At 42.7% G+C, this 24331-nt stretch overlaps 1 protein-coding gene across 1 annotated transcript in view; it reads left to right on the top strand.

Annotated features, from left to right (window-relative positions):
* The window catches only part of ATG3 (autophagy related 3), a 40654-nt gene extending 27515 nt beyond the window's left edge, over nucleotides 1-13139 (top strand). Inside the window, exons 11-14 of the mRNA XM_073667235.1 lie at nucleotides 4293-4445; nucleotides 11109-11236; nucleotides 11900-11968; nucleotides 12899-13139. Of these exons, the coding sequence (XP_073523336.1) occupies nucleotides 4293-4445; nucleotides 11109-11236; nucleotides 11900-11968; nucleotides 12899-12980 (432 nt within the window). The 3' untranslated portion in view covers nucleotides 12981-13139. The remainder of the gene's footprint in view (nucleotides 1-4292; nucleotides 4446-11108; nucleotides 11237-11899; nucleotides 11969-12898) is intronic.
* Nucleotides 13140-24331: the final 11192 nt, after the last annotated feature.

Raw genomic sequence — 24331 nt, 5'->3', positions numbered from 1 at the left:
CCTCAGATTCCCTATATAACAGGATCCCCGCTCCCTCGGATTCCCTATATAACAGGATCCCCGCACCCTCATATTCCCTATATAACACGATCCCCGCACCCTCATATTCCCTATATAACAGGATCCCCACACCCTCATATTCCCTATATAACACGATCCTCGCACCCTCATATTCCGAGGGAGCGGGGATCCTGTTACATAGGGAATCTGAGGGAGCGGGGATCGTGTTATATAGGGAATATGAGGGTGCGAGGATCGTGTTATATAGGGAATATGAGGGTGCGGGGATCCTGTTATATAGGGAATATGAGGGTGCGGGGATCCTGTTATATAGGGAATCTGAGGGTGTGGGGATCGTGTTACATAGGGAATCTGAGGGTGCGGGGATTGTGTTACATAGGGAATCTGAGGGTGTGGGGATCGTGTTACATAGGGAATCTGAGGGTGTGGGGATCGTGTTATATAGGGAATATGAGGATGCGGGGATCCTGTTATATAGGGAATATGAGGGAGCGGGGATTGTGTTATATAGGGAATCTGAGGGTGCGAGGATTGTGTTATATAGGGAATCTGAGGGTGCGAGGATTGTGTTATATAGGGAATCTGAGGGTGCGGGGATCGTGTTACATAGGGAATCTGAGGGTGCGGGGATCGTGTTACATAGGGAATCTGAGGGTGCGGGGATCGTGTTACATAGGGAATCTGAGGGTGCGGGGATCGTGTTACATAGGGAATCTGAGGGTGCGGGGATCGTGTTACATAGGGAATCTGAGGGTGCGGGGATCGTGTTACATAGGGAATCTGAGGGTGCGGGGATCGTGTTACATAGGGAATCTGAGGGTGCGGGGATCGTGTTACATAGGGAATATGAGGGTGCGGGGATTGTGTTATATAGGGAATCTGAGGGTGCGGGGATCCTGTTACATAGGGAATCCGAGGGAGCGGGGATCCTGTTACATAGGGAATCCGAGGGAGCGGGGATCCTGTTATATAGGGAATATGAGGGAGCGGGGATCCTGTTATATAGGGAATATGAGGGTGCGAGGATCGTGTTATATAGGGAATATGAGGGTGTGGGGATCCTGTTATATAGGGAATATGAGGGTGCGGGGATCGTGTTATATAGGGAATATGAGGGTGCGGGGATCCTGTTATATAGGGAATCCGAGGGAGCGGGGATCCTGTTATATAGGGAATCTGAGGGTGCGGGGATCGTATTACATAGGGAATCTGAGGGAGCGGGGATCGTGTTATATAGGGAATATGAGGGTGCGAGGATCGTGTTATATAGGGAATATGAGGGTGTGGGGATCCTGTTATATAGGGAATATGAGGGTGCGGGGATCCTGTTATATAGGGAATATGAGGGAGCGGGGATCCTGTTATATAGGGAATCTGAGGGTGCGGGGATCCTGTTATATAGGGAATCTGAGGGTGCGGGGATCCTGTTATATAGGGAATATGAGGGTGTGGGGATCCTGTTATATAGGGAATATGAGGGTGTGGGGATCCTGTTATATAGGGAATATGAGGGAGCGGGGATCCTGTTATATAGGGAATCTGAGGGTGCGGGGATCGTGTTACATAGGGAATATGAGGGTGCGGGGATTGTGTTATATAGGGAATCTGAGGGAGCGGGGATCGTGTTATATAGGGAATATGAGGGTGCGAGGATCGTGTTATATAGGGAATATGAGGGTGCGGGGATCGTGTTACATAGGGAATCTGAGGGTGCGGGGATCGTGTTACATAGGGAATCTGAGGGTGCGGGGATCGTGTTACATAGGGAATCTGAGGGTGCGGGGATCGTGTTACATAGGGAATCTGAGGGTGCGGGGATCGTGTTACATAGGGAATCTGAGGGTGCGGGGATCGTGTTACATAGGGAATCTGAGGGTGCCTCATATTCCCTATATAACACGATCCCCGCATCCTCATATTCCCTATATAACACGATCCCCACACCCTCAGATTCCCTATGTAACACGATCCCCACACCCTCAGATTCCCTATGTAACACAATCCCCGCACCCTCAGATTCCCTATGTAACACGATCCCCACACCCTCAGATTCCCTATGTAACACGATCCCCGCACCCTCAGATTCCCTATGTAACACGATCTGCAGAATAATGACCTTGAAAAAATACTTCCCCTAAAATCAATACAGATCCCAGATCAGCCTCCAAAATAGCTACAAACCATGAAAATAACTGTAGACCCACCCAAAAAAATACAGACCTCCAGATTAGACCTCAAAATAAGCATAGTCCACAAAAATGATTACAAAACCCTGAACATACTCCAAAATAAATATAGGCCCAAGGGCTTACCTCAATGAATACATACCCCAATATAAAATACATACCTCAGATTAGACTCCCGAATAAAGACCCTGAATAAATGTGCACAAATGGTAATAAACTAGAAAAGCGATTTTGCGTCTGGTGTTCAGGTGTTCAATAAAATGGCACCGGAGTTGGCGCAGATTTAGATCTAGATCTCCTCATGCGGCGACTCGGCGCCAATTTGTTGAAGACAAACGTGGAATCTCGCACCGTGGACGCGCTGTCCACTCTGTGATGGCATCGGCAGCGCGAAATTTGAAAACTGAGGCAGGTCACTGAATAATCAATTACTTGTAGAAACACAGGAGGCAGAAGACCCAGGCCCACCCCGATGCCCAGAAGACCTCATCAGAAGAAAACCTAAAATATATATTTATTTTATACAGGTAGATGTCACTATATTAGAATATCATCAAAAAGCCAATTTATTTCAGCTCTTCAATATAAAAAGTGAAATTCATACATGATATAGAGTCATTACAGAATGATCTATTTCAAGTGTTTATTTCTGTTAATGTTGATGATTATGGCTTACAGCCAATGAAAACACCGAAGTCATTATCTCAGTAAATTAAAATAATTAACAAAAAACACCTGCAAAGGCTTCCTAAGCGTTTAAAAAGGTCCCTTAGTCTGTTTCAGTAGGCTCCACAATCATGGGGAAGACTGCTGACTTGACAGATGTCCAGAAGGCAGTCATTGACACACTCCACAAAGTCCCAGAGTTCCAATTTTGATTTGGAAATCAAGGTCCCAGAGTCTGGAGGAAGAGTGGAGAGGCCACAATCCAAGCTGCTTGAGGTCTAGTGTGAAGTTTCCACAATCAGTGATGGTTTGGGGAGCCATGTCATCTGCTGGTGTAGGTCCACTGTGTTTTATCAAGACCAAAGTCAGCGCAGCCATCTACCAGGAAATTTTAGAGCACTTCATGCTTCCCTCTGCCCACAAGCTTTTTGGAGATGGAAATGTCATTCTCCAGCAGGACTTGGCACCTGTCCACACTGCCAAAAGTACCAATACCTGGTTTAATAACAGTATCACTGTGCTTGATTGGCGGCCAGCAAACTCGCCTGACCTTAACCCCATATAGAATCTATAGGGTATTGTCAAGAGGAAGATGAGACACCAGACCCAACAATGCAGACGAGCTGAAGGCTGCTATCAAAGCAACCTGTGCTCCCATAACACCTCAGCAGTGCCACAGGCTGATCGCCTCCATGCCACGCCGCATTGATGCAGTAATTGATGCAAAAGGAGCCCTGACCAAGTATTGAGCGCACTTACTGAACATACATTTCAGTAGGCCAACATTTTGGATTTTAGAAACATTTTTCAAGCTGTTGTTATAAAGTATTCTAATTTACTGAGATAATGACTTTTGTGTTTTCATTGGCTGTAAGCCATAATCATCAACATTAACAGAAATAAACACTTGAAATAGATCACTCTGTAATGACTCTATATAATGAGTTTCACTTTTTGTATTGAAGAACTGAAATAAATTAACATTTTGATGATATTCTAATTTTGTGAGAAGCACTTGTATAATGGGGCCTATATATATATATATATATATATATATATATATATATATATATATATATTATATATTATATATTTTTTTTTAGATAGCCCGGCCATGAAAAGGTTAAAACGGAGTTTCACATAATTTACATTCTTCAGAATTTTTGTTGCATGTTAATGACCTAAAATATCTAAATTTTGGGTCTTGTCGCTTGGTCATGTGCAGGACAGAAATGTGTTACCTTGTTAAAGGCTAAAATACAGTGATCTAACCTCTTCAGATATCGCTGTGGATTTTATTATTGTTGGGTATATTGCCAATTGTTTAGGAGTCACTAATATATAACGTGTGTGTGTAGATAGATAGATAGATATATTTATCTCTATATCTTGTCTAAGTGATGCTTTATCTTGATCTAGGCAACGGTCGACACTGCCAAAATTGTTGAAGCAAGCAAACCAAAAGCTGAAGGTGCTGAAGACGCCATCTTACAGACCAGGACTTATGACCTTTACATTACATATGACAAGTATTACCAAACACCGAGACTTTGGTTATTTGGGTATGATGAGGTAGGTACATTGGCATTGAAGTGTCTCATTGTGATCTCTACAAAGATTCTTTAGACAGACCCCTTTTATTAAAAAACATTCATTATAAGTTTATATACTTGTGCAGCGTGACAGCAAATAGTGCCCAAAATGTGAGTTTACCTTCTATGAGCATCTTGTAAATGCTCTACACTGTGTGGTGACAGTCACCGTTTCAGGGGTTTTCCAGTACTATTATATAGATAACTTAAAATTGTTGGGGGTCACCGATCAGCTGACTTCACCTTCAGTGTAGGCCGGATGTAAAGAGTGTATGGAGCGACACAGATCACCCAATACTCTGTTTAGTGGCCGCTACAGGACCCGGCAGCATCTAATAGGTACAGAGCTGCGGTGCTCCACTCCCTACAGTGTTGGTAACAGCTGATCAGTGGGATTCTTGGGTGTCAAACCCCATCAAATTTTGTATTTATGACCTATCCTGAGGACAGGTCATTAGTTTTAAAAGTACTAGACAACCCCTTTAAATAAATATAGAATTCATGTGTATGGTGGCATCCCAACTCCCCCAAAAGATGATGTTTGAAATTGTATAGGCAATCCTTTTTCTTTTTTCGGTGCAGAAATAAGTCACTGCCAGAGGAATCTGGCTGGATGTCTCAAGAGAGATATCTGTCAACTGACAGCTATGTAATGTGTATGTAGGATTCATTTATCTGCCATATGTTACATGGAATATCATATAAGTGTTAATATCATATAAGTGTTACTCCAATTTATTCAGAACCAATGAGAGACACAAAATAATGAAAATAAGAAAACATTACAAAGGGTAGCCACCAGATGGCAGAAAACTATCAAGGATCAACCTCCCAGAACCCCATTTTTTATATCGCTATCTGTTGCTGCATTCCTGAGAAATCCATTAGAGCAAAACTATGATCAGTGAATGGAATTCCATCTGAGATGGTCTGAAAACCTCAGCTCACCTACAATGCTTTACACTGCAGCTCTGCTTATTCCGCATTCACTCTGCAGAAAGCCAGCAGATGGAGAGCTAAATGTGAAGGAGCGATCAGAAACTATAAGCAGCAGAAAAGTTTATCCGTTAACTGCTACATTGATAATGAGAACAGTCGGTCCCCCGGATGGATAGAGGATCGTGATTCATCTACAACTTCTCCATAATCTGTGCAGCCTCTGAGTTCCTTCCTGAGAAAGTGCATCTGTTCTTCTTATCTTACAAATGTTACACAACAGAAAGTTGCTCAAGTTGTAACGGACGGCTCCATTGCATCAGTCTGTGCGGACACGTTTGTCTGCTCCCGGCTTGTGCAGAAGCTCATCATCATGGAGAATTGTATAAATCAACAGACATCAGAAAAAAAACTATTTGAGATGAATGATGTGACTGTGACGGCTTGTTCTTTAATGACGTGGATGCGTAATGGGAAGCATTCTCTTACTTAACTCCTTCATGACCTCCTCTCTGTAGTCAGAGCTAAATGTCACCAGCTGGAAAGTTGAATAAAGTAATCTTTACATTTGCTAATAGTAGCCATGAACTGTATTTGCTTAAAAAATTTTAACACAGTGTGGTACGGAAAGTATTCAGACCCCTTTAAATTTTTCACTCTTTGTTTCATTGCAGCCATTTGGTAAATTCTAAAAAGTTCATTTTTTTCTCATTAATGTACACTCTGCACCTCATCTTGACTGAAAAAAAACAAATGTAGACATTTTTGCAAATTTATAAAAAAAGAAAAACTGAAATATCACATGGTCATAAGTACTCAGACACTCATATTTAAGTCGTATGCTGTCCATTTCCTTGTGATCCTCCATGAGATGGTTCTACTCCTTCATTGGAATCCAGCTGTGTTTCATTAAACTGATGGGACTTGATTTGGAAAGGCACACACCTGTCTGTATAAGACCTCACAGCTCACAGTGCATGTCAGACCAAATGAGAATCATGAGCTCAAAGGAACTGCCCAAGGAGCTCAGAGACAGAATTGTGGCAAGGCACAGATCTGACCAAGGTTACAAAAGAATTTCTGCATTACTCAAGGTTCCTAAGAGCACAGTGGTCTCCATAATCCTTAAATGAAAGAAGTTTGAGATCACCAGAAGTCTTCCTAGACCTGGCCATCCAGCCAAACTGAGCATTCGTGGGAGAAGAGCCTTGGTGAGAGGGATAAAGAAGAACCCCCAGATCACTGTGGTTGAGCTCTAGAGATGAAGTACGGAGATGGGAGAAAGTTCCACAAAGTCACTGCAGCCCTCCACCAGTCGGGCCTTTATGGCAGAGTGGCCCGACGGAAGCTTCTCCTCAGTGCAAAACGTATGAAGGCCCTGATAGTTTGCTCAAAAACACATGAAGGACTCACAGACTATGAGAAATAAGATTCTCTGGTCTGATGAGACGAAGATAGAATTATCACCAAAAAGTTCTAAGTGGCATGTGTGGAGAAAACCAGGCACTGCTCATCACCTGCCCAATACAATCCCAACAGTGAAAGATGGTGGTGGCAGCATCATGCTATGGGGGTGTTTTTCAGCTGCAGGGATAGGACAACTGGTTGCAATTGAAGGAGACCTGAATGTGGCCAAGTACAGAGATATCCTGGATGAAAACCTCTTCCAGAGTGCTCTGGACCTCAGACTTGGCCGAAAGTTCACCTTCCAACAAGACAATGACCCTAAGCACACAGCTAAAATAACAAAAGAATGGCTTCAGAATAACTCTGTGACCATTCTCGACTGGCCCAGCCAGAGCCATGACCTAAACCCATTTGAGCATCTCTGGAGAGACCTGAAAATGGCTGTCCACCGATGTGCACCATCCAACCTGACGGAACTGGAGAGGATCTGCAAGGAAGAATGGCAGAGCATCCCAAAATCCAGGTGTGAAAAACTTGTTGCATCATTCCCAAGAAGACTCATGGCTGTACTAGCTCAAAAGGGTGCTTCTATTCAATACTGAGCAAAAAGTCTGAATAAATATGACCATGTGATATTTCAGTTTTTCTTTTTTAATAAATTTGCAAAAATTTCTACATTTTTTTTTTTTTTTTTTTTCAGTCAAGATGGGTTGCAGAGTGTACTTTACTGAGAAAAAAATGAACTTTTTAGATTTGGAAAGATTATTATTTTTTTTTTTTTTTTCAAATTTTGGTGGAAAAAAAGTATTTGGTCAATTACGAAAGTTCATCTCAATACTTTGTTATATATCCTTTGTTGGCAATGACAGAGGTCAAACGTTTTCTGTAAGTCTTCACAAGGTGGCACACACTGTTGCTGGTATGTTGGCCCATTCCTCCATGCAGATCTCCTCTAGAGCAGTGATGTCGCTGGGCAACATGGACTTTCAACTCCCTCCAAAGGTTTTTTATAGTATTTAGATCTGAAGACTGGTTAGGCCACTCCAAGACCTTGAAATGCTTCTTACAAAGCCACTCCATCGTTGCCCTGGCAGTGTACTTGGGATCATTGTCATGCTGAAAGACCCAGCCAAGTTTCATCTTCAATGCCCTTGCTGATGGAAGGAGGTTTGCACTCAAAATCTGACGATACATGGCCCCATTCATTCTTTCATGTACATGGATCAGTTGTCCTGGTCCCTTGGCAGAGAAACAGCCCCAAAGCATGAAGTTGCCACCCCCATGCTTCACAGTAGGTATGGTGTTCTTTGGATGTAACTTGGCATTCTTTCTCCTCCAAACATGACGAGTTGTGTTTCTACCAAACAGTTCTACTTTGGTTTCATCTGACCATATGACATTCTCCCAATACTCTTCTGGATCATCCAAATGCTCTCTAGCAAACTTCAGATGGGGCCAGACATGTAATGGCTTAAGCAGGGGGACACGTCTGGCACTGTAGGATCTGAGTCCCTGGCAGCGTAGTGTGTTACTGATGGTAGCCTGTGTAATGTTGGTCCCAGCTCTCTGCAGGTCATTCACTAGGTCCCCCCATGTGGTTCTAGGATTTTTGCTCACCGTTCTTGAGATCATTTTGACCCCACGGGGTGAGATCTTGTGTGGAGCCCCAGATCAAGGGAGATTATCAGTGGTCTTGTATGTCTTCCATTTTCTAATTATTGCTCCCACAGTTGATTTCTTCACACCAATCTGCTTGCCTATTGCAGATTCAGCCTTCCCAGCCTGGTGCAGGGCTACAATTTTCTTTCTGGTGTCCTTCAACAGCTCTTTGGTCTTCACCATAGTGGAGTTTGGAGTGTGACTGTTTGAGGTTGCTTACAGGTGTCTTTTATACTGATAACAAGTTCAAACAGGTGCCAGTACTACAGGTAATGAGTGGAGGACAGAGGAGCCTCTTAAAGGAGAAGTTACAGGTCTGTGAGAGCCAGAAATGTTGCTTGTTAGTAATTGACCAAATACTTATTTTCCACCAAAATTAAAAAAAAAATTCTTTCCAAATCAGACAATGTGATTTTCAGGATTTGTTTTCTCATTTTGTCTCTCATAGTTGAGGTCTACCTATGATGTCAGTTACAGGCCTCTCTCATCTTTTTAAGTGGGAGAACTGACTGAGTGAGGCTATGTGCCCACGATGCAGAAATGCTGCATATTTTTTCCGTTTCTCCCTGGCAGGAAAAACGCATATGGATTTTACATGCGTTTTTCCTGCCAGGTAGAAGCGTTTGTGAAGCGTTCTTCACATGCATTTCTGCATGCGGGTTATCAATCGCCTTTCCAATCGATTTTAGCATCACTTGGAAAAGTGTGACCAAGTTAGTTTAAAAAAAAAAGAATAAAATGGTAAAAAATAAAGTTTATACTTACCTTCCGGTGTCCTCCCGGTGTTCTCTCTGCCACGTCCGGTGTGTTGGGCGGCTCGGGGTGGAGTGAAGGACCTGTGGTGACGTCATTGAGCCATGTGATGGGTCACATGACTCAGTGATGTCATGGCAGGTCCTTCACAACAGTGCGAGCATTGCAATATACATGACGGAGCAGGCAAAACACCAGGAGGACATCAGAAGGTAAGTATAAACTTTATTTTTTATTTCAAATTCTTTTTTTTTTTTTACAGTTTCTATGGTACCCAGTCTCCTCTCCTCCAGACTTGGGTACCATCCGCACATAGAGACGCATAATATCTGTGTGTACAAATGCGTTTCAATGCAAGTCAATGGCGGCAATTACGCTGCGCTTCCGCAAAATTAATGGACATGCTGTGGATTTTTGAGCGCAGCATAAACGTGGCGGAAAAATCCACAGCATGGGCATTGAAATTGCGGATTCTGATTGGGGACCATGGGGGGCGGATTGTCAAGCGTTTACGCTGCGGAAATTCCGCAGCATATACGCTTGTAAAACGCTACGTGGGCACACACCCTAAATACTTTTTTTTCCCCACTGTGTATATATATATATATATATATATATATATATATATATTATATTTACTTTGTAGTTGTTTTTTTTTAGGTCCCATTATTGGGAATCTGTCAACAGGATTTTGTCATCTTTTCTGAGAGCAGCCTGATTCCAGCAATGTGTCACTTACGGAGTTGCATGTTGTCATTTTGATACCTTCCTTTTTTTTCTCTGCTGCAGATCTAGCATTGCTCACAATACTGAGCTCTGTATAACCCTACCCAAACCACTGGCAGCTTTCTGTTTACACTGTGCATAGGCAGAAAGCTGCTAATCAGTGGTGGGTGGTGTGGTTATACTGAGTAGAAGGACCAAGAAGCACGAGACCCCTAGTCCTGTAGGGATTATCGCTTTCTGCTGCTAAACAGCCTTGTAAGTGATACATCGCTGGAATCAGGGTCTCTGCCCCTACATCATGTTACTCTCAGATTACAAAGAAAAAACCTACCTGCATATTCCCATTAAGGGAGTTTTACTGAGTATTTTTAATTTTTAAATAATCGTACATTTAGATAGCTGTGATTTCCAATGCATTGTCATCCATGGGTGTGATGGCTCTATTTATCTATATGTAGAGAGCTACTGGCCATTATATCACTTTTCTGAATAGGTTTTCTCTATAAATTATGGCCGTGTGTTTTAGCACTGTTAGTCGCTTTTACCGTGACTGCCCAGTTCCTATGGTTGCATTACAGTGCTCTTTTTAATGATTGTCTTGAGGGCACAGGCACACGGTGGATATTTGGTGCTGTAAATCCACAGTGTAGCGCACTACCTGTTAAGTGGATGAGATCCTAAAAATATCATCTATACAATGTTAACATTTTTTGTGCATAAATTGACTTACAATTCAGATTTTTAAATCCTCTACAAGCCAATTCTGTATTTGCAGATTCACCTTTTTTCAAGCATATGATAAAATCTGCTACAAATGCATGGCGACATTCACATTCAACTCACGTGGATTTTGGTCCGGATATGTGCATTTAATCACTATATATTGGAGTAGGGTATAAATCCTACCCCTACTCCAATATACCGTAATTCTTTGACTAATACGGTGAAACTATTTGTAGCAGGAATGTGCATTTACCTGACTGTGTAGCAAAATGTAAAATTCTGTGAAAAAAAGGGGTTAGGGTTAGAAAATTGCCCTTTTGGTTGGTGCATTCTATCAGGCATTTATGGCGGCCTATAAAAATGATTTTCATAATGAATTTGGTAACAATATTGCATTTTCTTTTTGATGCACATTTCTGTATTTCTTCGTAACTTCCAGCAACGTCAGCCATTGACCGTAGAAAATATGTATGAAGACATTAGCCAAGATCATGTGAAAAAAACTGTGACCATTGAAAACCACCCTCATCTGCCCCCGCCAGCTATGTGTTCAGTACATCCATGCAGGTAAGCTACATTAATGACCTAGAAGATAGAAGCCATGCACATTGTATATATACCTGATGGCGTGGAAAATCTAAGTGATTATATTCCATGGCACAAGCTACATAGTCAGCACATATGCAAGAATAAGTGCTGAAAAGCCGCAGGATCCTAATGAGCACTAGCCTTTATTAGGAACAGGATGACATTGAGGGGTTAATACATGTGATATCAAAGTGGGGTACAATATTATGGGCCCCTGAATATGTATCAGATATGTAATGAAATCCACGGTGTCCGTGATTGCTGCGGTAAATCCACATCACTTTGCAACAAAATCCAGCCGATTTGATCCAGATTTTGCCTTGCAGAATCAGTCTTACATGGGTGCGCTCTTATGGTAGATGTAGATGTGTCATTAAAGACCAGCCATGTGGAGGAAGGAAGGGAGGGGATCCATTAACAAGTGACCTCTGCAATGTGTTTTGAAATAGCAGAAATAAAAAGAGACTCAGTGGTTTGGTGAAAATTGCACATTAGTGCCCCAAGTTCACCGAGGAGTTAAGACTATGAAATGTGGATGTGAAAACAGTTTTTAGAGGGAAACAAATGTTTATCTTGTTACCCCCAATGGTTCCCTTGTTAACGCAGCCTTTGTCAAAATGTTTGTTTTATTTTTCATGTTAGGCATGCGGAAGTAATGAAGAAAATCATTGAGACCGTGGCAGAAGGCGGCGGAGAGTTGGGAGTTCACATGTATCCTTTCCTTTATTTCTTTACCGTATGCAATAAATGTCCGTGCCATTTTATTTTCAGAGAAAATCTAGTTTGAAGATCGGGCTGAGAGCCATAACTGGAGACGAGACTAGTCCAGCGCCACTCCTGGACGGCTTTTCCCAGCACCGCTGTTTGTGATTGCCTGGTCTCACTATAGGAGAGCTGTCAATCACCTCTATCAGCGCTGGGAGAAGCCGTCCAGGTGCTGCACTGCACTAATCTAGTTTTTGGTTATGGTGAGGGGTTTTTATGCTCCTTACCACTTGTAATGACTAGTGATGATCGAGCATGCTCGTTGCTCGAGATTTACAAGCATGCTTGGCCGAGCACCTATTATCTTCAGCATGCCTGGGGGTTAAGTTTTCGTCGCTCCGTGAATATGATTTGCGACTTTTTGACAGCTTTAATACTTGTGAGGAATGCCTGTTTTTCCAGCATTCCTCACATGTATTAAAGCTGTCAAACAGTCACAGAGCGACGAAAACTTAACCCCCAGGCACGCTGAAGATAATAGGTGATCGCCCGAGCATGCTCGTGTATCTCGAGCAACGAGCATGCTCGATCATCACTAGTAATGACCCAAATTTTGCATTTTCTGTCACTATTAGACTGCCCTTTTTGAAAACTATAATATTACAGGTTATGGGCACTAGATTCTGTGATGGGGTGCTGATCCAGGGAACCAGTCTGATTGCCGTATGTTGAGTCGGGAAGGATTTTTCCCGTAATATGGTGCTATTATTGTGGGGTTTTTGCCTTCCTCTGAATCAACATGTTAGTTTATAGGTTGAACTCGAAGGACTTAAGTCTACAGTCAACTATAAAAAAAAAATAAAAAAAACTATGACACGATAAGGGTGAATAATGCTGAGTATATATTTGTTATCTTCCTTAATGTGACCTTACCAGGTACCTTCTCATTTTTCTAAAATTTGTACAGGCTGTCATTCCCACTATAGAATACGATTACACGCGGCATTTTACAATGTAACTGCTATTGTCTACCTGCAAGTTCCATTAAAGCTCCAATTTTTACTAACAGACTCAGAAATATCTATTGTTTTTTGTTTTTTTTTCCATCCAAACAATTCTTCAACATTTCTGTAATGTATAATATACTTCTTTGATTAAATTTCTGCATTTAAACATTTTCCAAGTTTATTTCTTTCTGTTCATGGCATACAATCATAAAATACTTGAAATACATTTTAGATCATGTTTTATCAATAAAAAAAGCAAACAAATGAGCATTTAGAACATAGATGTCAATCTGTCATTTATATTTTGCCCATGCTAAAATACCAAATGTCTACTAGAGCTGGCTCACCGGTAGACAGCGCATGCAATACTACAAATCCCGCGTTTCTGGCCTGGCACATTCCCCGGTCACTACAAGGCTATGTACGTTATCCTTTCCCTATGTATTGAGATCTCGCCCTTTTTGTTCTCTCCCTACCATCTGGGCTCTGCAAATATTATCATTTCAGCGTGGTTTACGAACTTCTGATGTTTTCTGCTTCCCTATATTTCCTTCTATTTCAGAGTCACCACACCCTTTGCATTCCCTACCCTTGCAGATTCCCCCAACCCATTTTACCCCTCCCCACTTTTTTTCTGCCGTGATTTAATGTTATAAACATCAAAGTTGTCTCACGACTTTCTCCAAGTTTTTAATTTTGGCCCACAGTATATTTGAGTTTGACATCCCCGATTTAGAAGCTAATCTTTTGTCCCTACCCATGACTACAAAACTGAAATAGTGAAAACACGTCATGTCCTAGTTGTGACAAAACTTGTGCACTGTTTGGTAAATATGGGCCATTCGTTTTAAGTAAAAGTTAATGAAAAATGGCACAAAGATGCACTAAAACAGTGAAAGGTACTATTTACCTTAAAGTCTACTACACCGCTTCCCAAACTATTATGCTAATAGTCTGAGTGTCAAAAAGGTATAATTTTTTGTTTCTCACGGCTCTTTGGGTCACTGAAATCGATCTCACACTCCTGTGTTTACCAGCTAAGTTCAACTAAAGGAAAACTTCTTAACCCTCCGTCACATACAATATCGGTTCTAACGAGTTCACATACAATGTGACTGTCAGGCGCAGGCTAGAAAAATACCTATAATATCTAATGTTTGCAATTTCAGTGCTCTAAAAGTGATCAGTGACCTTCATATGGATGTAATAAAAGAGACTACACATAATCAGGTGCAAAAAAAACCCATTTACTTAACATAAAACTAATAACTCTGAAATACAAACATTTCAAAGCTCCCACCAAATAGTCCCCAGTTCGACTCTGTCAAAAAACTCTACAAAGAAAATTTATGGAAACAAACTTAATTTTAAGATACCTTAAGTACTATTAAACACATATTCAATCAGAATTAGATCCTGAAGTTTCCCCAGAAAAATTACACTTGCAGAGCAAAGAGCAAGAATTACACATCATTTTTGCATGTGTCAGGCAGATTGCATTATGACATTTGTGACATTCATAATTAGAAAGCCTTCTGATTCCGCTTTCCGTGGTGCAGGTGGTGCATCTCCTTCTTTTGGGAGGTGGTGCAGGTGGTGAATTTTCACTATCATCTTCTGGGCGGAATCTTTTGAGCTGAACTTGAAGGCGAGAGGGGATACCGATTGTTTTCATACTTCTCCTGCGTAGCTCTCCAAGCACTAGTTCATGGGCCAATTTTTTCAGATAGAATCGTCTACAGAGTGGTTCAAGCTTGTTTTCAAGGTAAATGACTTGTGAATTTATACCACCCAAATTCAACATAGCAAAAAATATGACCATTGGCCAGCGTTTGGTGTTTCTGCTGACGTTGAAAGTTGAGCACATCTGATCAGCTGTATCAACACCCCCTTTGGTTGCATTATAAAATGTAATTATCTCCGGGTTTTTTGTGCCTCAGTCCCAGGATCGATGGCATCATCATCATGAAGTGTTGATAGAAGAAGTACAATTTTTTTGCTTGTGGTACATAGGAAACCAAAACCTTTCCATTATGGAATGCAAACATACTGCTGTACTGTTGTCTCCCTTTCACACTTACAAACTGTGTAGGCAATTCTTTTATATATTTTCTTACAGTTCCGACATATGAAAGCTTCTGCATTTTCAGATAATCAATCAGATCACAATTAGTGTTGAGCCACCCCCGTAGTGTTCGGGTTCGGTTCGGTTCGTCGAACACCGGGATGTTCGAGGAACTGTTCGTCGAACTGTTCGTCGAACACCTTAGAACACCGTCGAACACCGTTAAAACCAATGGCAGGCAAACAAAAACACATAGAAACACATAGAAAACACCTGCAAAGGTGTCCAAAAGCTGACAAACTGCTCAGAAGACACTCTCTTTAAAAAAGCCGGCCGGCAAATTCAGCAGCGGCATACACCGGTACCCGACAATTTAGACAAGAAGGAATAGAGCATCACACATAGATTAGATAGATAGAAACATGTCAGTCACACATATAAGAAGCACAGTGACAGTGTTGGTTACTGCACTTGTCATTTAGTGTAAAGGATTTATTTAAAAAAATATTAGTGTTTTCATGCACCGTCTCTTTAAAAAAGCCGGCCGGCAATTCAGCATCTGTACCCGACAATTTAGAACAGAAAGAATAGAGCTTCACACATAGATTAGATAGATAGAAACATGTCAGTCACATATATAATAAGTACAGTGATAGTGTTGCTTACTGTACTTGTCATTTAGTGTAAAGGATTTATTTAAAAAAATAATAGTGTTTTCATGCACTGTCTCTTTAAAAAAGCCGGCCGGCAATTCAGCAGCGGTACCCGACAATTTAGAACAGAAAGATAGAGCATCACACATAGATTAGATAGATAGAAACATGTCAGTCACATATATATGAAGTACAGTGATAGTGTTGGTTACTGTACTTGTCATTTAGTATTAAAATAAAGGATTTATTATTAAAAAAATTGGCGTGGGGTTCCCCTTAATTTTAGGCTCTAGCGGAGGTTAAGCAGACGGCTGGGGCAGATGTTTGAAGCCTGGGAAGGGGGTAATACCCACGGAGCTTCCCAGGCTACTAATATCAGCCTCCAGCTGAATACATAGCCTTTACTAGCTATTAAAATGGGGGACCCCCCCCAAAAAAATGACGTGGGGTCCCCCCTAATTTAATAGCTAGCAAAGGCTAGGCAGACAGCTGGGGGCTGATATTAATAGCCCAGGAAGGGAGCCATGAATATTGGCCCCCTCCCAGGCTAGAAACACCAGCCGTCAGCCGCCCCAGAAATGGCGCATTCATAGGATGCGCCAATTCTGGCACTTAGCCTCGCTCTTCCACGCTGCCCTGGTGCGGTGGCAGGGGGTAATAGGGTTGGGGTTGATGTCAGCTTATAATGCCAGCTGACATCAAGCCCAGGTTAGTAATGGAGAGGCGTCTATAAGACACCCCCATTACTAACCCCATAGTCAAAGTTAAAAAAAACACAAACACCCAGAATAAAGTCCTTTAATTGAAATAAAGACACAATCCTTTATTGTTCTAAATTAAACCATACTTACCATCACGCCCATTCCAGCTGAAGCCAACGATCTCCTGCAATAAAAGAAAAATAATAAAGCAACCTCATCCTTACCTTTCCATGGTTCCCACGACAGCTTCAGCTCTGCTACATCGAGATGACAGGCTGGACCGCAGCAGAACGCTGCCATCCAGCCTGTCATCCCGCAGACACTGAGAAGCGCAGGCTTGCTTGCGCTGCTCAGCGTCTCTCTGTGACGACATCCAGATGAGCCGAGTTCATGTCCAATGAACTCGGCTCACCTCATGCACGTCACTGACAGCGTGGGAAAATTCTCACGCTGAAGTGCTGAGTGCAGGAGAATACTCCCACGCTGTCAGTGACGTGCAGGAGGTGAGCTGAGTTCATTGGACATGAGCTCACCTCATGCACATCACTGACAGCGTGGGAGTATTCTCCTGCACTCAGCACTTCAGCGTGAGAATTTTCCCACGCTGTCAGTGACGTGCATGAGGTGAGCCGAGTTCATTGGACATGACCTCGGCTCATCTGGATGCCGTCACAGCGAGACAGTGAGGAGCGCAAGCATGCCTGCGCTTCTCAGTGTCTGCGGGATGACAGACTGGATGGCAGCGTTCTGCTGCGGTCCAGCCTGTCATCTCGATGTAGCAGAGCTGAAGCTGTCGTGGGAACCATGGAAAGGTAAGGATGAGGTTGGTTTATTATTTTTCTTTTATTGCAGGAGATCGTTGGCTTCAGCTGGAATGGGTGTGATGGTAAGTATGGTTTAATTTAGAACAATAAAGAATTGTGTCTTTATTTCAATTAAAGGACTTTATTCTGGGTGTTGTGTTTTTTTTAAATACTTTACTAGAAATTCATGGCGGTCATGTCTAATACTGGCGTGACCCCATGAATTTTGGGCTTGGGGCCAGCTGATAATACCAAGCTGGCCCTAACCCCTTTATTACCCAGTGAGCCACCGCACCAGGGCCCTGGATGAGTTGGGTACAGCGCCAGAAGATGGCGCTTCTATGAACGCGCCATTTTCTGGGGTGGCTGCGGACTGCAATTTGTAGCGGGGGGGGCCCAGAAAGCTTGGGCCTCCCTGCGCTGCAGATTCCAGCCCCCAGCTGCCTAGTTGTACCTGGCTGGACACAAAAATAGGGCGAAGCCCCACGTACTTTTTTTTTAATTATTTCATGAAATTCATGAAATAATTAAGAAAAAAAAGTGCTTCCCTATATTGTTGTGTCCGGCCAGGTGCAAATAGGCAGCTGGTGGATGGGGGCAGCCCGTTCCTGCCTGCTGTACCTGGCTGGACACAAATATAGTGCGAAGCCCCACGTCAATTTTTTTAAATTATTTCAGGAAATTCATGAAATAATTTAAAAAAAATTGACGTGGGGCTTCGCACTATATTTGTGTCCAGCCAGGTACAGCAGGCAGGAACGGGCTGCCCCCATCCACCAGCTGCCTATTTGTACCTGGCCGGACACAACAATATAGGGAAGCCCTTTTTTCTTAATTATTTCATGAAATAATTTAAAAAAAATTGACGTGGGGCTTCGCACTATATTTGTGTCCAGTCAGGTACAGCAGGCAGGAACGGGCTGCCCCCAACCACCAGCTGCCTATTTGTACCTGGCCGGACACAACAATATAGGGAAGCCCTTTTTTTCTTAATTATTTCATGAAATAATTTAAAGAAAATTGACGTGGGGCTTCGCCCTGTTTTTGTGTCCAGCCAGGTACAACTAGGCAGCTGGGGGCTGGAATCCGCAGCGCAGGGAGGCCCAAGCTTTCTGGGCCACCCCCACTGCAAATTGCAGTCCGCAGCCACCCCGGAAAATGGCGCGTTCATAGAAGCGCCATCTTCTGGCGCTGTACCCAACTCATCCAGGGCCCTGATGCGGTGGCTCACTGGGTAATAAAGGGGTTAGGGCCAGCTTGGCATTATCAGCTGGCCCTAAGCCCGAAATTCATGGGGTCACGCCAATATTAGACATGACCACCATGAATTTCTAGTAAAGTATTTAAAAAAAACACAACACCCAGAAAAAAGTCCTTTAATTGAAATAAACACACAATTCTTTATTGTTCTAAATTAAACCATACTTACCATCACGCCCATTCCAGCTGAAGCCAACGATCTCCTGAAATAAAAGAAAAATAATAAAGCAACATCATCCTTACCTTTCCATGGTTCCCATGACAGCTTCAGCTCTGCTACATCGAGATGACAGGCTGGACCGCAGCAGAACGCTGCTATCCTGCCTGTCATCCCGCAGACACTGAGAAGCGCAGGCTTGCTTGCGCTCCACAGTGTCTCTCTGTGAGGGCATCCAGATGAGCCGAGTTAATGTCCAATGAACTCGGCTCACCTCATGCACGTCACTGACAGCGTGGGAAAATTCTCCTGCACTCACCGCTTCAGCGTGGGAGAATTCTCACACTGAAGCGCTGAGTGCAGGAGAATTCTCCCACGCTGTCAGTGACGTGCAGGAGGTGAGCTGAGTTCATTGGACATGAGCTCACCTTATGCACGTCACTGACAGCGTGGGAAAATTCTCCTGCACTCAGCGCTTCAGCGGGAGAATTCTCACGCTGAAGCGCTGAGTGCAGGAGAATTCTCCCACGCTGTCAGTGACGTGCAGGAGGTGAGCTGAGTTCATTGGACATGAACTCGGCTCATCTGGATGTCGTCACAGAGAGACGCTGAGCAGCGCAAGTAAGCCTGCGCTTCTCAGTGTCTGCGGGATGAGAGGCTGGATGGCAGCGTTCTGCTGCGGTCCAGCCTGTCATCTCGATGTAGCAGAGCTGAAGCTGTCGTGGGAACCATGGAAAGGTAAGGATGAGGTTGCTTTATTATTTTTCTTTTATTGCAGGAGATCGTTGGCTTCAGCTGGAATGGGCGTGACGGTAAGTATGGTTTAATTTAGAACAATAAAGGATTGTGTCTTTATTTCAATTAAAGGACTTTATTCTGGGTGTTTGTGTTTTTTTTAACTTTGACTATGGGGTTAGTAATGGGGGTGTCTTATAGACGCCTCTCCATTACTAACCTGGGCTTGATGTCAGCTGGCATTATAAGCTGACATCAACCCCAACCCTATTACCCCCTGCCACCGCACCAGGGCAGCGTGGAAGAGCGAGGCTAAGTGCCAGAATTGGCGCATCCTATGAATGCGCCATTTCTGGGGCGGCTGACGGCTGGTGTTTCTAGCCTGGGAGGGGGCCAATATTCATGGCTCCCTTCCTGGGCTATTAATATCAGCCCCCAGCTGTCTGCCTAGCCTTTGCTAGCTATTAAATTAGGGGGGACCCCACGTCATTTTTTTGGGGGGGTCCCCCATTTTAATAGCTAGTAAAGGCTATGTATTCAGCTGGGGGCTGATATTAGTAGCCTGGGAAGCTCCGTGGGTATTACCCCCTTCCCAGGCTTCAAACATCTGCCCCAGCCATCTGCTTAACCTCCGCTAGAGCCTAAAATTAAGGGGAACCCCACGCCAATTTTTTTAATAATAAATCCTTTATTTTAATACTAAATGACAAGTACAGTAACCAACACTATCACTGTACTTCATATATATGTGACTGACATGTTTCTATCTATCTAATCTATGTGTGAAGCTCTATTCTGTCTGTTATAAATTGTCGGGTACCGCTGCTGAATTGCCGGCCGGCTTTTTTAAAGAGACGGTGCATGAAAACACTATTATTTTTTTTGATAAATCCTTTACGCTAAATGACAAGTACAGTAAGCAGCACTTTCACTGTACTTCGTATATATGTGGCTGACATGTTTATATCTATCTAATCTATGTGTGAAGCTCTATTCTTTCGGTTCTAAATTGTCGGGTACCGGTGTATGCCGCTGCTGAATTGCCGGCTTTTCATGTTTCACTGTTGACACTGTTCCCATCGATTTGGGCAATCACTGTAATGCCACAACCACCATGGCTGTGGCATTACAGTGAGTGACAGACAATCCCTGCATGATTGGTGCTCTAAATAGCGCCAGACATGCAGGACAAGCTTTTGGTGCACGAACAGTTATCGAACATAACCTCGAACAGCCGAATTTTTTGCAAATCGTTCGGGTTCGTCGAACAACTCGAACACCACCCAAAACAGCTCGAATTTGAGATTGGCGAACAGTTCTAGTCGAACACCGCTCATCTCTAATCACAATTTGAAAACCAATTGTCAGCTGTTATATTGCGATCCGATCCAAATAAGGGCTCAGCCAGTATTTTTACAACATCACTGGGTTTGTTGCTGACACAGTAAGGACCTTCTGGTTGTTTTCCTGCATAAACTTCCAGGTTGTAAGTGTAGGTCTTACTGGCATCAACAAGGGCATACATTTTTATTCCATATTTGTTAGGCTTTGATGGAATATATTGACGAAAGGCACATCTACCACGAAAACCAGGGAGCATTTCGTCAATAGTGAGATTCTCCCCAGGGCAATAGCTTTTTTACAGTTTTCAACAAATTTTTGGAATATATCACGAATTGGAGCAAGTCGGTCATGTGTTTTATGTTCGGTTCGGGTAGTTCTGTCGTCAAACCGAAGGCAACGAATTAGAAGCTTGAATCTGTTTATGGACATAACAAGGCCAAATTTTTCAACTCCATCCCCATCTTTACTCCAAAGTTCCTCGAAACTTTGTCTATTTGCCCTATAAGCTCCTGCAAGGTATAATAATCCAAAAAAAGCACGCAGTTCTATTTCATCTGTGGCCTTGATGGTTCTGTTGCAGATGAACTTGTCCTTTATAATGTCTATATATTGGTTGGTATATGTGACAATAGAGTCCAGAATGTCATCTGTGAATAAACTATTCCAGCATTCAACTGCAGTTTTTGCATTACTTGCAGTTCCTATAACTGCAGGAAGGTGAGTAATAATGTTTTGAGGTTCCCTACGTTTTTTCTGGAATGGCTTCTTGTTCCATTGGTTTTTTTTTTTATCTTTTCCCATATAATAAGATTCTACATCTTCATCCTCATCACTGTCACCATCTTGCTCTGTTTCAGAATCCACTTCACATACTTCCACCTCATCATGAGAATCAATCTCACTTTCCACTCCTAAATCCTCATTCATTGTGGGGTCTGCATCATCTAACAGCATGTTTGTTACTTCCTCAACATCAAGGTTTTTTGATAAATTGTACATTTTCCTCCCATTTCAGCAGATAATCTGAAGCAAGAGAAGGAATATGTGTTAGGGAACTACTATATATGCCTGAGCAGCACACTTTCTTTTTTACTTTTTTAATCTGCCTTATTTCTATGAAATATCCTCACACTTTGTGCTATACATTCATAAAACAAGCTAAATAAACAATTGTGATGAATAAAAACATAAAATACCAACCTTATTGAGTGTGACGTGTTCACATACAATGAGCCTGAGAGATTAGCGCAGTTATATCTGTCCTCCTGAAGCTCTGCAATCCAACTGTGGTATGAGGTTTCACAGAGCTGCTAGAGACAGGAGACTACCTGGAGGGAGGGGATTTTCTCACAATCTGGTGAGGAAGGAGAAATGAAAGTAAAAGAGATGTGCCTGTCAGGCCTATTGTATGTGACGGAGGGTTAAGAAGGCTGTTCCACATTATTAAGCAGGATACAGGTTTCAAGCAATATGGGAAAGAAAAAGGATCTCTGCTGCCAAAAAGCACCAAATAGTGCAATGCCAAGGACAAGATATGAAAACATGAGATGTTTCACGAAAACTTAAGCATGTTCATCGTGTTGTGAAGAGATTTGTGGCCAATACAAAGCACAGACCGTTTAGTGCTGATAAAGGCATAATGAGGAAGATTTGCTCCAGACAAATTCATGGGATTAAGAGAGCAGCTGCTAAAATACCATTACAAAGCAGCAAACAGGCATTTGAAACTAGTGCCTCTGAAGTCATGCGAACCTCAAAGTTTAGGATCTTCCAGAGGCTTGCAGTAGTACATAAAACTACTATTTGGCCACCCCGAAACAGTGCTCACAAGCAGAAACAGTTGCAGTGGGCCAAGACACGCATGAAGACTAATTTTACAACAGTTTTGTTTACTGATGAGTGTCGTGCAACCCTGGATGCTCCAGATGGATGGAGTAGTGGATGGTTGGTTGATGGCCAACATGTCCCAACAAGAATGCTACGTTAGTAAAGAGGTGGTAGAATCATGTTTTGGGCTGAAATCATGGGGAGAGATCTGGTGCGTGCCAGAAAGTGTGAAAATTACCTCAGCAAAGTATATAGAGTTTCTGACTGACCACTTTCCTCCATGGTGCAAAAAGTAGAACTGTGCCATCCATAGCAAAATTATCTTCATACATGACAATGCACCATCTCATGCTGCAAAGAAAACCATCCTTCCCTGACCTCGACCCTATTGAGAGCCTTTGGAGTATCCTCAAGCAATACATCTTTGAGGGTGGGAGACAGTTCACATCAAAACAGCAGCTCTGGGAGGCTATTCTGACATCCTGCAAAGAAATTAAAATAAAATATCCAAAAATTCACAAGTTCCAATGGATGCAAGAATTGTGAAGGTGATATCAAAGAGTATCCTATGTTATCATATAACTTGGCCTGTTGCAAATTCAACAAATGACTATTTTTCAGTACTTTACAACCCATAAAATGTTTGAAAATGCTGTTGTGCATAATTTTGAATACTGCATTTTGAGGGGTTTTTTTTAGTTTGGATAAGATACTATTGTCATTGGGATGTTTGTCCAATAAAATTTGATATATTCTTTTAACTGTTTATGATTTGAATGTTACACTGACTCATTTGCATCGACCATTTAAGAAAATTAGAAAGAAATGGCATTTGCGTAGTAATTTGGAACGTGGGGGTAAAGAATATATCTTGAATTAATCACAGCCAAAAAGTTGCTGACAGATATATTTTATTATTTGATTTGAGACTCTAGCAAAAAAACCCTCTGATAATGCTGTCAAATATTAAAATGAATAATACCTTACTGATCCTCCAACATTCTTGATCTATTCTTTTTTTTTTTCTCCAAACAACACTTTTTTCATTTAACCCCATAACACCCTATGGTGGACACTGCACGTCATGAGCGGGTGCTAGTTCGCGCACCATGACTGGTTATCCCCGGCATGACTTTGAACTGTCACAGCGTGTAAACACGCAGTGACCGTTAAGTGCCAACAACTGTGACAGCTGAGCGGCACGACAAGGGGTGCAGGGACCCATGCTGGTGGTCCCCGCACCCAGATCGCTGCAATCGGTCAGTCAATCTGACTGACCGATCTCAGCATGATTGCGCAGGAGATGCTGTAATATCAGCACCTCCTGCCCGATCAGTGCCGGAGGTCAGCGCTGCTGGTGGCTGAGCAACTGCACTGAACATCCAGGAGTGGTGTCAGCGCCGCCCCTGGCTGTTAACCCCCTGAATGCTGAGATCGAGCTCAATCGCAGCGTTCAGGGGGCAGGCAGAGGGACGGGAGCTCTACTGCCTTCAGATCAGCACCCCCGCGATGTAATCGCGGGGCCCGAACATTGCCATGGTGACCGGGGTGGTCATGACGACCCGCGGGTCACCAAGCTACGGAAAGCTGCTGAGACCATGGTCACAGGATCTTTCACTATAGGTATAATGTACTGCAATCTAGTGCATTGCAATACATTATACCTGTGATCAAAGGGGAAAAAAGTGAAAGTCCTATAAAAAAAAGTTTTAAAAAAAATGGTAAAAAATTAATAAAAATATTCACTAATAAATACACTTTTATGTAAAAAAAAATTAAAAAAAGTACACACATTTGGTATCGCCGCATCTGGAACG

The sequence above is a fragment of the Phyllobates terribilis genome, unplaced genomic scaffold, assembly GCF_046119375.1.
Source record: "Phyllobates terribilis strain yellow unplaced genomic scaffold, ASM4611937v1 Scaffold_2__4_contigs__length_985480577, whole genome shotgun sequence".
Classification (NCBI taxonomy): Eukaryota; Metazoa; Chordata; class Amphibia; order Anura; family Dendrobatidae; genus Phyllobates; species Phyllobates terribilis.
This window is presented reverse-complemented; position numbering and strand designations above follow the sequence as displayed.